Genomic DNA, 14,691 nt, shown 5'->3' with positions numbered 1-14,691 from the left:
ATTGACACCAGACACCATCCCCAATGTTTCCTACTGGACTCGCCGCACTAGGGTCTCTCGTCTCCTTAGACCCCATGTCGGTCTAACTGCTGACCATGCCCTCAGTCCCTATGGTAATTGTTGGCCTGTTGCAGTTGGTGCACTAATGGTTGACGATGCGGTTCCAGCTGGTCATACCGCCATTTCTGTCCTACTGTGATTATCGGTGCTGTCAGCCCTCAGTGTTCTTCGACCCTAACTCCTTCCATAGCCTTAGCTGCTCTCGAAGGCAACATAGGTGGTAGGGGCTATGGCCTTGATGGTACGATGGATCGTCTAGGCTTAGGACTAACTTCTAAGCCAACTTAAACTCTATGTCAACCAATTCAGGGGCAAACAACTTCAGTCTCACAAGCTCTCTCCTTATCTTTTTCCATGAGGGAAAACTCCCTCAACATTTCTCTCTGAATTGAAAGGTATCATATCGAAGTAATATCAGTCATCTATTTTAATTTCAGTGTAGGCAATAACAGAGCATCCATCCATTAGGCATCAGTTAAGTGAATTCTTGTTGTTTTCAGAGTTGGGTCGCCTCTGAGTATTATTCCTCCCAAAAGACCTCTTTGGATTGGGACCACGATACACACATTTTTCGGGCTAAGGATCTCTCGGGTAGACACCCACCATATTTTTGCATCCTTATACAACATAAATGACATGCATGACACTTATGGCCATCTAGACAGTTCATCAATTGGAAGATTGTCTCCAGCCATGACAACCATAGTTGTGTCACCGTCGGATCCTCCGAGGTTTTGGTAAAGATAGGAGGGTCATACCTCTTGAAGTCTTGCAGGTACCTAGCCTCTCTCGTTGATGTCGCATAATTGACCTGCTGATTGGCCACCATGGTACATCATGACTTGAAATGATTCCCACATCAGGGGTTGTCGTGGGGTCTAGTCCCGCCGCAGGTGCCACTGGGGGTGGTGCTGCTGCGTTTGTTCGGGTCACAGATCCCTCACAAATCAGACTTCTTCTACCCTTGCCTCGTCCCCCTATAGGGGGTCATCCTCCTTTTTAACCTTTTTCACGTCCTTTAGGTGGCATAATCTATAACATGCACATGATATACTAAGTCTACAACCCTTATCACATAAACACAATTAATCATCAATAATATTCAACATAACCATTTATAATCTTTCGTAGACATACATGACAATGACGAGCGACGGTGCATCAGTGGTGGGGCTAGAAAACATGCTGAGTCTACCTTGTAAGCTAGTCTACAAAACCTATAAGCTTAGAACTCTGACACCATTCATAACAAGTCATGCCCAGGATTCAGAATTCAGATTCGGAGCTTAATGACCCCAACATTCTCTTGCACCTTCTACAACATGGCCACGTTACCTAGTCCTCACTTCTTAAGAGTGAAAACTATCTCTATAGACCAACATGAGTTCTTCCAGCATGCTTTGTCCTCACTCACATGCATTCCAAGAAAATTCTTAGGAGGTAACTCAATATAGAATTGCTTCAAGTAAAACATGCTTAACCATGAAATTTATATGATTGAGCCGTTGAAAAAAGAAGATGCACTTTGTTGGTATAGGTGATGACTTTCAATTCTTTTAAGCATCTCTTAGTTATCCTATTATCACGATCCTTCTCATTTAGACGTGGTATCAGTTCATTCATGTACCTCTCATTTACTCGGGTGTCACATGCCAACTACCTTTTTCCTTGGTTCGTCCCTGAATCACATCTTACTGGGAGAGGTACCGCTTTGATATCAAATGTAACGACTCTATTTTCTAATTAATAATAAGTTCACCACTACATACATGACATGACTAATACGTGCGAAAAATATTCATTTAAAATATTTCATAAAAAGGTGTCATGGACTTATCATTCATAATACGTACTTTAAAACAACATTGTCATGAAATAAAGAGGCGAAATGTAAATGACATGAATTTAAATAAAATAAAACAAGTCCTGATCTAACATAAGGGTTACCAAACAGACATTAATGTACCTACCGTAACATAAACATTAATGAACCTAATGTAATGTTGGTTTCATGGTCTTCACAGTGACACCGTCATCCTACATGGGGTGCCTTACCTTCTTTTGAAAAATAAGAGTAGCACGTAGCTTGAGTATTTTAAGAAATACTAGTAAGTGATTTTACCATTGGGGTCGAGAAATGAAATCACATGCAATCTGGTGGGATCTATCTTTTAAAAAATTGTAGCATGATCTTGAGATGATTTCCACTCCAGACAGGATTGGATGTGTAATACTTCCCTACACACGATCCGCATAGCGCACATGGACCTATCAGGCGAGCTCGTATACGTACTCCGTAGGTTTGGCTTGTTAGGTTAGTGTGCACGGATGCTACCAGACACCATAGAGGGAAAGAGCTCACATAACATCATAGCGAACATAAATGTTGTAAGGTATACATCCGTACATAAATCTCATAAGGTACGCATCCCTACTAACCATAACGGGAAAATATCCCAATGCATATGTCACATAAAAAAGCATGAGATTCCCATAGCTTAAAATCATGACATAATTTTATGATGCAAGTCAAACCTTCATTCATTTATAACATAACGAGCATATGAATCATGCTTACATAATTTCGGTCGAATCTTTCTTACTTAGCATAGCATACATGGTGGGGGTGTATAGAGGTTTATGCATCATAGATTATCGATATCATAAACATGATTCTATAACATAGCTTAAAAAATAACATAGCATAACACAACATATCAATCATAATTATGACACATGTAGGGGCGATGAAGCACGTGTCATCATACATCATACAATTCGTCCAACCAAGTCGACAATAGAGCCACTTACCTAGTTGGCCTAAATCAAAGTCACTATGCTCTCTTTAGGCTAGGAGTTTTTTGAAATGTAATTATACCTTAGGAGTCCCACCGTCGTAACTTAGAATTATAGTATGAAAATTGACTCACATAATTTGCATAAAATGATCTAAACTTAACTCCAAATAATTTTAAATTAGTTAAACAATAGCCATACTAACCTTAAACACCTTCCAAGTATTGAGAACTGCCCCTGAAAAGTCAAAACATGTTAGAAAATGGTTCGACCATTTCAGACTCAAGTTGGATCAGCTGAGAAGCTGAGCTAAAGCCGTAAGAAAATGTATTCTCCGACTGGCTCTAAATCTGTCTCTCAATGTTCGATTCAACCTATGTGAACCCACGACATCAGATTATAATATATAAATGAGCTTAACTTGCCTAAACGTATCAAATGGTTCCAAGTTTAAACAGAGATTTGAATGGAGTGGTACATGACAGGAAAATGAACCTCCCTAATTGAGGTAAAACGATAAATTCAAATTATACCCAAGTGACCTTATAAAACCCAATTTGAAAATTATAGTCTGTCAACAAAGTTTTGACCCTAAGTTTTAAATTTCTTTCCAAATTTCTATGTCTACGAGTTCAATATCTTTCTGTTATATTATTAAGAATTGATGAAATATAACAAAAAATACGACTAATAGTAAGAAATTTAAGCTTATCTCTTTTCATATTTATATATTATTTTTTAGAAATATTCATAAACATCGACATTATATCTATTGACATGTTCGTAAAATTGGGACCTCGACATTTTCATCTAATATCGACATTTAAGACTTTCGTTAGAACTACATATATGATATCACCTCTATGTCATCACGCCTCTACCAAACCTCATTAATTAATCTATTTTATAAAAGTCGGGTTAATGATTTGCACTATCTCTCAAACTGAAAAAAATTAAACTCCATGCAACCAATTCATACATAATTTAGTTATGAGAAATTAATTACGATTCAAAGTCAATGATTCGATCTCCAACTCAATTCTTGAATTTAATAAAATTTAAAAAAAGAATAAAAAGACGGTTTCTAGTCTATCTGTTTCTCCAAAAATTGCAATAGAAAAGAAAAAGGGAGGTTTGTGATGATTTTAAAATCTTTTATACTAGGTAATCTAGTATCCTTGTGCATGAAGATAATCAATTCGGAGGTTGTGGTCGGACTCTATTATGGATTTCTGACCACATTCTTCATAGGGCCCTCTTATCTCTTCCTTCTCCAAGCTCGGGTTATGGAAGAAGGACCCAAGAAGAAAGTATCAGCAACAACGGGTTTTATTACGGGACAGCTCATGATGTTTCTATCGATCTATTATGCACCTCTGCATCGACCATTGAGTAGACCTCATACAATAATTGTCCTAGCTCTACCGTATCTTTTGTTTCATTTCTTCTCGAACAATCACAAATACTTTTTTGATTATGGACGAGTAATTAAAATAAGTTCCCATTATCTTACTCCAACATAATTCCCTTCTTGGATTAAGCAATGATTAAGGCTTAGTTGATGAGTTTTTAAGCTTCCTCCACCTCAAAATTCACCATTAATTTCCCCAAATACACTCTCCTAATATCATAAATCAAACATAAAATTATTATCATAATTATAATTGTTTTTAAGGTATAGTTTCCAATTATATATTTAATTTAAACATATTTACAAAAATTAAATAATAAAAAAAACCAAGAAAAACAAATATAAACTAACGGCTGTAGTTTTTTTTTTTTTTTTTTTTTTTTTTTTTTTTTTTTTTTTTTTTTTTTTTGTGTGTGGCTATAACTTCTATTAAGTATTGTCCCTTGAATTAAATATGGAGCGGATAACAAACATATGAACATGGCAGCTAGGAGCACAGAGAATAAAAAACATAGCTAAGAATGCACAAGCTTTTGCTACCGTTTTTGGTTCTCATTTTGGTTTCGTTCTCCTCTCCAACGCGGAGTTCTGATCAATCTGAATTGACCTATTCGCACTTTGTGCTCGTTCATGGCGCATGTCTCGGGGCTTGGTCATGGTATAAGGTCATTACCTTCTTGCAAACGGCTGGCCACAAAGTGACTGCACTTGACATGGCTGCTGCCGGGATCAACCAGACGCAGCCCGAGTCGTTGGCATCGCTTACTGAGTACTTCGAGCCATTGTTGAGCTTCATGGAAGTGTTGCCTTCAGATGAGAGGGTTGTTCTCGTCGGCCATAGCCTCGGCGGGCTCGGCATCTCCATGGCCATGGAGAGGTTCCCTGAGAAAGTGTCTGTTGCCATTTTTGTGACTGCAGCCATGCCTGGTCCCATCGTGGGGTCTTTTACCATTCAGCAACTGGTTTGAAATCTAACTCAATTTTATCCTAATTTTTGTTGGAGGATGAAATTCCTCGTTCGCTAATTTAGAGAATGTCAAAAAATACTCTCTCCATTGGTATGAGACTTTTTGGGGAAGCCGAGAGCAAAGCCATGAGAGTTTATGCTCAAAGTGGACAATATCATACCACTGTGGAGAGTAGAGAGTATATGTGATTCTATTTAAGTGATGAAGTTTGTTTTTTTGTTAGATGAAAATACTTGAAACGTTACGAGGCTTCTACTCCGAAGAGGATTCCAAAGCTTCTAATTCGAACCTATTCCTCTTCTCCCAAGAAGAGTTGGAAACCAAGCTTTTCCCTCTCTCGCCACCTGAGGTTTGTAGTTCTTTCTTTGACTTAATGCTTGAGTCGAGTGACGAAAGGAGGGTTTACAAGTAAGAAATACATGTCCATTATATGACGCGTTTGGGAAAACAAAAAAACAAACCCATGTGAGCTAATGCTCGAAGTGGACAATATCATATCATTGTAGAAGGTTGTGATTCTTAACATGGTATCAGAGCTATGTCCTTAACGTATCCATGTTAATAAAATCCTCAAATGTCGAACAAATAAGTTGTGAGTCTTGAAGGTGTAATCAAAAGAGATTCAAGTGTCGAACAAATAGTGTAGTTTGTTCGAGAGCTTTAAAAAAAGAGTCGAGCCTCGATTAAGGGGAGGCTATTCGAGGGCTCCACATGCCTCAAAGAAGGCTCTATGGTGTACTTTGTTCAAGGAGAAAATTGTTGAGACATGAGTCCCACGTCGGGTAATTAAGAGGTTGATCATGGGTTTATAAGTAAGGAATACATGTCTATTAGTACGAGGCATTTACGTGGGTACGTATGTTTGTATATATTATAGGATGTGGCATTGGCAACAACACTGGTGAGGCCCCAAGCGATGTTCGGCATCTTGGAGTCGATGAAGGAATTGAGGCTGACAAGAGAGAAATACGGGTCGGTGAAAAGGGCTTTCATCATATCAGAGAAGGACGAGATGACATCCAAGATCATGGTGTGGGCAATGCTCACATTCAACAAGCCCGATCGTGAGGCCGAGGTTAAAGGATCAGATCACATGGTCATGGCTTCCAAGCCCCTTCAACTTGCCCAACAACTCACCACCATCGCTCAAGACTTTGCTTCTTCTTCCAAATATGATATGTAATTATTAATAATGTGTTATGGACTCACTTTTCTTCCTCTCATCACATCCACAATAATAAAGTTTGCAATTATAACCCTAATGATATGAAATGGAAGAAATATTAGTAACTTTCCGACATAAAAGAAAGAAAGGTGGACTTCATCCATGAGAGCTTAGCTAGTAAACTCTCGTACGACCATATAGCCAACCTAACTTGGGAACTATTGGCTACATATTTGCTCTATTTCGAGAGGTCGATGGAGAAGGCTAATGTAGCTAATTCAAGTGAACCGACCCTCCAAAGGTCTAACTCGAGAGCTCGGTTATTCTGCTGTGCTTATTGACACTTCGTTAGGATAGAAAGCTTACTTAGGCTATGAATGTGTGAGCAATGACTATTCTCCAACTTTCTCTTGTTATGTTCCTAGAGTTAAAATTCCTCAATTTCAAGAACTATTTTGTAACACCCGGACGAAAAATTAAAAATCGGATTTTTTTCTTTTAAAGTTGAACTTCTGAAAATCATGTTTAATTTAATGTCTTCCTTTGTGGTATGATGGAGGAAGGGATATTCTGATCTATGCTCCGGTTGATTGTTTGATTGTGTGTATGATTTATACCTTATCATTTTCATGCATTAAGGAGTGATAAAAATATATTTTTAATAAACATTTGTGAAAGGGTAGACACATTTTACGTATTAAGACGATCGATAGATATATTTTCCTAGTAGAGCATGCATCAAGAATATAGTTAAGATTAGGGCACCATATCTAGTGTTGTTTACATGTAGAACTAGGTCGGTGCGTTCCAGTTGACCTCGCACCTCAGGATCGTGAGCGATTAAAGGTTAGACCTGTCTGCACCAGGGATTGGTTTAGCCGAGGGACTAACCTCGAACGTCCTGAAATTGAGAAATGGAGTCTAAATCGCCAAGATGCCTCTAAGAATCTGGTAGACCGCCACAATGTCTAAATATGATTTAAGTTGCTTACATTACCACGAAACTAGTTGAGTTACTATTAAGTGTAGAGTCGGGTCAGAATCGACACCATGATCCAGTTAAACCGATTCTTGAGAAGAACTAGGGACTACATGGGTAGTTAGCTCAAGATATAGACTCCTTTTTAGGTGTAGAAACAAGTGAACCTGTAAGCTAGTCTTGGTTGGACGATTAATGAGGAAGCAATTGGAACTTCAAGACCTATTATTAAGAGGATATTTTGCCGTGATAATTAGTTAGAATATATCTTAGATATTTAGGGAGTTGTTAGTATTGATTTGATTAACCGTATATTTTATTTATTTACCCGATTTAGTTAGATATATATTTTTTCTATTTTTAGGTATTAGTTGATAGTTTGTATCCTATTTAAACGTGGTAAACCTGAATGAAGATCATACTTTCGATCCCAATTCTATTTCTATTTCTCATTCTTAACATGGTATCAGAGCACCGATCTTGGTGTTCTTAAATATCAAAATTTTCTTTATGGCGGAATTAGCCAAATCCAGCTTCAAAATTTCGGATGTTGATTTAACACATCCGTACTATATTCATCACTCTGATCAGCCAGGATATTCACTTGTTCCAATCAAATTAAATGGAGCAAATTATCAATCCTAGAGTAAATCAGTTATGCATGCTCTTATTGCCAAGAAGAAAATTGGCTTCATTGATGGCACAATTGAGGAACCGTCCCAAGATGCAAATTCAACCGAATTCGAACTCTGGAATCAGTGCAACAGTATGATAATATCTTGGTTAACTCATTCCGTTGAAGCAGATATCGCTAAAGGCATTATTCACGCCAAGACAGCTCATCAAGTGTGGGTTGATCTTCACGATCAATTCTCACAAAAGAATGCTCCAGCAATTTTTCAAATACAAAACTCGATAGCAACGATGTCACAAGGAACCATGGCACTGTCAACATATTTCACCAAGCTCAAAGCACTCTGGGATGAACTGGAAGCGTACCGCACACCATTTACCTGTAATCAACGTCAAATACATATTGATCAACGCGAAGAAGACAAGTTGATGCAATTGCTCATGGGGCTCAATCAGTCTTATAAAACGGTGAGATCTAACATATTGATGATGTCTCCATTACCTAATGTGAGGCAAGCCTATTCATTACTTGTACAAGAAGAGATGCAGCGTCAGGTAACTTTCGAACCTACTGAGAAAATCTCGATTGCATTAGCAGTGCAAAAGAAAACAATATATTCAAAATTCGCCAAGGACAAATTGTGTGAACACTGCAATAAAAGTGGTCATACAATTAATGAGTGTCGAATTCTTAAGTTTCACTGTAAGTTTTGTGATAGAAGGGGCCATACAGAAGATCGGTGTGGACAGAAAAATAATTCTGGAAGGACAAGACAAGACAATCAACACAATAACCGTGGATATCGATCATCTGCAAATATGGCCGATGTTTCACAGTTGAATACAGAAGAACAGTCACCTAATTCCATTCCAAATTTTTCTTCTGAGCAATTACGACAGATAGCACAAGCCTTATCTGCAATCAATCATCACCCTTCTGGTAATTCTGACAATCACATCAATGTTGCAGGTTTGTTTCCCATATCTACATTATCTATTAACTCTGCGAGTTCTAATTCATGGATTCTCGATAGTGGAGCTACGGATCATATAGTATCAAAATCTTCTGTTATGACTGAACCAAAGGCTGCCATCATGTCTACAATAAATTTGCCTAATGGAGAGACATCACGTGTGTCACATACTGGCAATATTTTCCTTAGCCCTAACCTTCAATTAAACAACGTTTTATGTGTGTCTTCATTCAATTTAAACCTAATGTCGATCAGCAAACTTACCAATAACTTGAAATGTTATGTCACCTTCTATCCTGATTCTTGTGTTATGCAGGACTTGGCTACGGGGAAGATGATTGGCTCGGGTAAACAATTTGGAGGTCTCTATCATATTTCTCCATCTCCAATCAAATCTTCAGCTCATCAAGTATCTCAGTCATCTGATTTGTGGCATTTACGCCTAGGTCATCCTTCCTTTTCTCGTTTTAAATTTCTAGCTGATCAATTGCATCTTAATAATGCGAGTTATTCTCATAATTGTAGTATCTGCCCGTTAGCAAAACAAACTAGGTTGTCTTTCCCAAGAAGTTCAATAACAACCCATTCTGCTTTTGATCTGATACATTGTGATGTTTGGGGACCACATAAAATTCCTACCCATTCTGGTTTGCGTTTTTTTCTCACTATTGTTGATGATTTTACTCGATGTACTTGGGTTTTTTTAATGCAACATAAGTCAGAAGTACATCATTTGTTAATGAACTCTGTTAAATTCGTTCAAACTCAATTTCATACTACTATCAAGATAGTTCGATCAGACAATGGGACTGAGTTCCTATCTTTGCAACCATTCTTTACTTCTTGTGGTATTGAATTTCAGCGCACTTGTGTCTATACTCCACAACAAAATGGAGTCGTAGAACGCAAGCATCGCCATATCCTAAATGTAGCTAGGTCTCTTCTTTTTCAGTCACAGGTTCCACTTAATTTTTGGGGAGAGTGCATTTTAACGGCTGTTTATCTTATAAATAGAACGCCATCACCATTATTATCTAACAAGACACCCTTTGAAGCACTCTACAAACGACCACCTACATTTCATCATCTTAAAGTTTTTGGTTGTAAATGTTATGCAACTATAGTACATCCTAAGCAAAAATTTGAACCTAGGGCAACTCCTTGTGTTTTCGTAGGATATCCTTGTGGTCATAAAGGTTACAAGTTGTATGACATGCAATCTCACAAATTCTTTATCAGCCGTGATGTCAAATTTTGTGAAGATGATTTTCCTTTTTCATCAGCTTCACAAACTTCGACATTAGCTCCTTCGACTCCTGTTGTACCACTTCATGATCCATCCTACTCAAACATCCATCCTCCACCGTCTATTCCTTCACCTCCTACTCCTCCTTCACCTCCTATCCCTTCACCTACTACTCCGTCGTCTCCTCCACCTTCTCCAGATTCGCCCACTAATTCCAATCCTATCCCACCTGATACATCAGCTCCACTTCGACGTTCTACACGTACTAAACAGCCTCCAGCTTGGCATAAGGATTATGAGATGTCTTCTGGAGCCAATCATTTAACCTCTAGCTCAAGTCCCGGCACTGGCACCAGGTATCCCCTTCATCATTACCTTTCATTCTCTCGTTTTTCTCCTACTCAACGTGCTTTTCTAGCTCTTATTACATCCCAGACAGAACCTAAAACCTATGACGAGGCAGTTGGCGACCCGTTATGGCAGCAGGCTATGAATGATGAAATTGCAGCTTTGGAACGTAATCATACATGGTCTCTTGTTCCTCTACCACTTGGTCATAAAGCTATTGGTTGTCGTTGGGTGTACAAAATTAAATACAACTCTGATGGTTCTGTTGAACGTTATAAAGCTCGACTAGTAGCAAAGGGATACACTCAGGTTGAAGGTATTGATTACACAGAAACATTTTCCCCTACAGCGAAACTTACTACACTTCGTTGCTTACTCACTGTTGCTGTTGCTCGAAAATGGTTCACCCATCAGTTGGATGTTCAAAATGCCTTTCTCCATGGTAATCTAGACGAGGAAGTTTATATGTCTTTACCACCAGGTCTTCACCGACAGGGGGAGAATACAGTATGTCGGCTCCATAAATCTCTTTATGGATTAAAACAGGCTTCTCGCAATTGGTTCTCCATATTTTCTACAACTATACAAAATGCAGGCTACACTCAGTCCAAAGCAGATTACTCTTTGTTTACTAAGAGTAAAGGTACTTCTTTCACTGCAGTTCTAATCTATGTTGATGATATTCTGTTGACAGGCAATGATCTCGAAGAAATTCAATATCTCAAGACTAGTTTACTCCAGAAATTTCTTATCAAAGATTTAGGAAATTTGAAATATTTTCTAGGCATTGAATTTTCTCGATCTAGAAAAGGAATTTTTATGTCTCAAAGGAAGTATGCTCTAGACATCCTTCAAGACACAGGTCTTACAGGAGCACGTCCAGACAAATTTTCTATGGAGCAAAATCTGAAACTTTCTTTAACTGAAGGAGAGAAGTTGAATGATCCAAGTAAATACAGACGGTTGATTGGCAGATTAATATATTTGACCGTCACTAGGCCTGACATAGCTTATTCAGTTCGTATGCTTAGCCAATTTATGCATGAACCAAGAAAACCACATTGGGAGGCAGCTCTTCGAGTTCTGAGGTACATCACAGGCACTCCTGGTCAAGGACTTCTACTGCCATCTGAAAATAATTTAAGATTACAGGCATATTGCGATTCTGACTGGGGTGGTTGTCGAACTTCCAGACGATCTATTTCTGGGTTCTGCATTTTCCTCGGAAATTCAATTATTTCTTGGAAGTCTAAAAAGCAGACTAATGTGTCCAGATCATCAGCAGAAGCCGAGTATCGAGCTATGGCAAATACTTGTTTAGAGTTAACTTGGTTAAGATACATTCTTCAAGACTTGAATGTTCCACTGTCCGAACCAGCATTATTATATTGTGATAATCAAGCAGCATTACATATAGCAGCCAATCCAGTTTTTCATGAACGTACGAAACACATTGAAATAGATTGTCATATAGTTCGAGAAAAGTTACAAGCTGGAATCATCAAACCGTGTTATGTTTCGACCAAAATGCAATTGGCAGATGTTTTTACTAAAGCTTTGGGAAGACAGCAATTTGACTTTTTGAAGGACAAGTTGGGTGTGATCGACATACACTCTCCAACTTGAGGGAGAGTATTAAGAGGATATTTTGCGGTGATAATTAGTTAGAATATATCTCAGATATTTAGGGAGTTGTTAGTATAGATTTGATTAACCGTATATTTTATTTATTTACCAGATTTAGTTAGATATATATTTTTTCTATTTTTAGGTATTAGTTGATAGTTTGTATCCTATTTAGACGTGTAAACCTGAATGAAGATCATACTTTCGATCCCAATTCTATTTCTATTTCTCATTCTTAGCACCTATACAATAGTTTAGAGCGCAGTAAAGGTTAAGCCTGAATTTTAAAGACCAAAATATTTTCAAAATGTCATTGTCATTTTGACGGCTAAAAAGTATTTTCAAAGATGATCTTACCAAATAAAGCTTTTAAATTTCTTATTAAAAATTAGGTTAATGGTAGAAATCTATGATGCAGTAAAGAAAGTAAGAGTTGTGATTTTCCAGTAAGTTCGCAATAATTACATATTAAATGACATAACATTCCATGAAGCTTCACACATTGCTATAAAGTTGACCGCCGCCTTTTTGTTTGACAATTTCTTATTATCCAAAGTTGACCTTTTCAATAAATTTAAAACAGCTTTGCATGCTTAGGTATGGCGACTCATTCCTTTCTGTTCTCAAGTGTATAAATAACACCCTTCCCATCTTCATCTCTCAAAATCACCTTTCTTCCATCCTTTTCTTTTTAATATCTCAAAATCAAACTCTTTCTTCTCTCCCGATTACAAATGGCGTTGCCCCGAGTAGTTGCTTTCGTGTGGTTGCTGCTCTTGCTTTTGGGGATAGCTTGTGACGCCCAACTTTCCTCTACTTTCTACGATCAAACTTGTCCTACTGCCCTCACTACTATTAGAACGGTTATTAGGCAAGCAGTTTCTCAAGAGCGTCGAATGGCCGCCTCTCTCATTCGCCTCCATTTTCATGACTGCTTCGTTCAAGGTTGTGATGCATCCATATTGCTCGATGATACACCCTCTATGACAGGCGAACAAAACGCAGCGCCTAATAGAAACTCTGCAAGAGGATATGGAGTGATACACAAAGCTAAGACTGAAGTTGAGAAGTCATGTCCTGGTGTTGTATCTTGTGCAGATATTCTTGCTGTGGCCGCAAGAGATGCTTCTTTTTCGGTAAGTATTTTTTTTCTAATTACGCATCCAAGTTGATTCTAATTATATGGTGACATTTTTGTAATACTATTTATATCAAAATGCAGGTCGGTGGTCCATCTTGGACGGTAAAGCTCGGGAGAAGAGATTCTACTACTGCAAGCAAAACTCTAGCCGAAAGCGAGCTTCCACACTTTCAAGAAAGCCTCGATAGACTTATCTCAATTTTCTCAAACAAAGGACTTAGTGCAAGAGATATGGTAGCACTTTCAGGTAACTAAATCTCGTATATTTGTATTTGTAATTTTTTTTTTAGTAAATACTATATTTATTAAAAATATATATTCTAACTCTATCGCAGGTTCTCACACCATAGGACAAGCTCAATGCTTTCTTTTCCGCAACAGGATACATAACCAAACTAATATTGACACGGGATTTGCTAGCACTCGTCGTAGAACTTGCCCCACATCTGGAGGGGACGAAAAATTAGCACCACTTGATTTAGTCACACCAAATTCTTTTGACAATAACTACTTCAAGAATCTTATACAAAGGAAGGGACTGCTTGAAACAGATCAAGTACTCTTTAACGGAGGATCGACTGACAGTATTGTGACAGAGTACAGTAGGAATCCAACCGCATTCAAATCTGACTTTGCAACTGCAATGATTAAAATGGGAGACATTGAACCTCTCACTGGTTTGGAAGGGCAAATAAGAAATATTTGTGGTGCAGTCAACTAATTAATAACTTCTATCTCAAAAAAGAATTTATTCCTTTGTTATTCATTTGTTATGTAATTTCAATCTTCATTATAATTATTTCCCATTGTATTCTATTTCACATTTTATCTAGTCTCGTGTCATTCTTTCAAGTGTAATAACGTTCTTAATTATGATTTCAATCGTAAGAAACATATTCTTGTCTCTCGCAGTAAATTTTATAAGCATTGGTTGGTCGGTGTAGTTGTTAGGGCGGACGTTTTCGAAGTCGCCAGAGTTTGGGTTTCCCCCACTGGAAAACTTCGGTTTTCTCCCTCTCTCTCGATTTTTCTTTCCTTTCTGTCTTCGTTTTCTTCCTTGCAAGTTTCTCGGTCGTGTGGACCATGGCTGAAGGCTTGGCGACCCACAGAAGTCGTGATCGTGCGGAATCCAAAAATTCTGAGGGTTATCGAAATTTTCACGACTTTGTTGACAACCTCGATTTTTTTTCCAATCATTACAATAGTGCTGCAACTTCCGTGAAGAAATCATTTTGATTTAGATTACGTACGCAAAATACAAAAATTCAAAGAAAATAGGAAGAAATTATAAACTAATCAAGCTCTCGAATCAGATGTCGGCGGAGGAGACCGACGCTCGTTAGG

General features: G+C 38.0%; 3 protein-coding genes across 3 annotated transcripts; all 3 read left to right on the top strand.

Annotated features, from left to right (window-relative positions):
- The first annotated feature begins 4,729 nt into the window (after nucleotides 1–4,729).
- LOC111792769 (methyl jasmonate esterase 1) lies at nucleotides 4,730–6,497 on the top strand. The gene is made up of 3 exons (XM_023674351.2): nucleotides 4,730–5,229; nucleotides 5,459–5,584; nucleotides 6,113–6,497. The coding sequence occupies exons 1-3, from the start codon at nucleotides 4,789–4,791 to the stop codon at nucleotides 6,416–6,418; spliced, it is 873 nt and encodes a 290-aa protein (XP_023530119.2). The 5' UTR covers nucleotides 4,730–4,788; the 3' UTR covers nucleotides 6,419–6,497.
- A 1,479-nt stretch (nucleotides 6,498–7,976) lies between these two features.
- Nucleotides 7,977–9,383, top strand: LOC147792818 (uncharacterized). The gene is made up of 2 exons (XM_087123390.1): nucleotides 7,977–8,982; nucleotides 9,303–9,383. The coding sequence occupies exons 1-2, from the start codon at nucleotides 8,037–8,039 to the stop codon at nucleotides 9,335–9,337; spliced, it is 981 nt and encodes a 326-aa protein (XP_086979516.1). The 5' UTR covers nucleotides 7,977–8,036; the 3' UTR covers nucleotides 9,338–9,383.
- Nucleotides 9,384–12,874: 3,491 nt separating this feature from the next.
- LOC111792767 (lignin-forming anionic peroxidase-like) lies at nucleotides 12,875–14,110 on the top strand. The gene is made up of 3 exons (XM_023674349.2): nucleotides 12,875–13,342; nucleotides 13,429–13,594; nucleotides 13,683–14,110. The coding sequence occupies exons 1-3, from the start codon at nucleotides 12,941–12,943 to the stop codon at nucleotides 14,066–14,068; spliced, it is 954 nt and encodes a 317-aa protein (XP_023530117.2). The 5' UTR covers nucleotides 12,875–12,940; the 3' UTR covers nucleotides 14,069–14,110.
- Nucleotides 14,111–14,691: the final 581 nt, after the last annotated feature.

The sequence above is a fragment of the Cucurbita pepo genome, chromosome 4, assembly GCF_057944985.1.
Source record: "Cucurbita pepo subsp. pepo isolate OVF chromosome 4, ASM5794498v1, whole genome shotgun sequence".
Lineage (NCBI taxonomy): Eukaryota > Viridiplantae > Streptophyta > Magnoliopsida > Cucurbitales > Cucurbitaceae > Cucurbita > Cucurbita pepo.
Note: the sequence above shows the minus strand (reverse complement) of the source record. Positions and strands in the feature narration are given on the sequence as shown.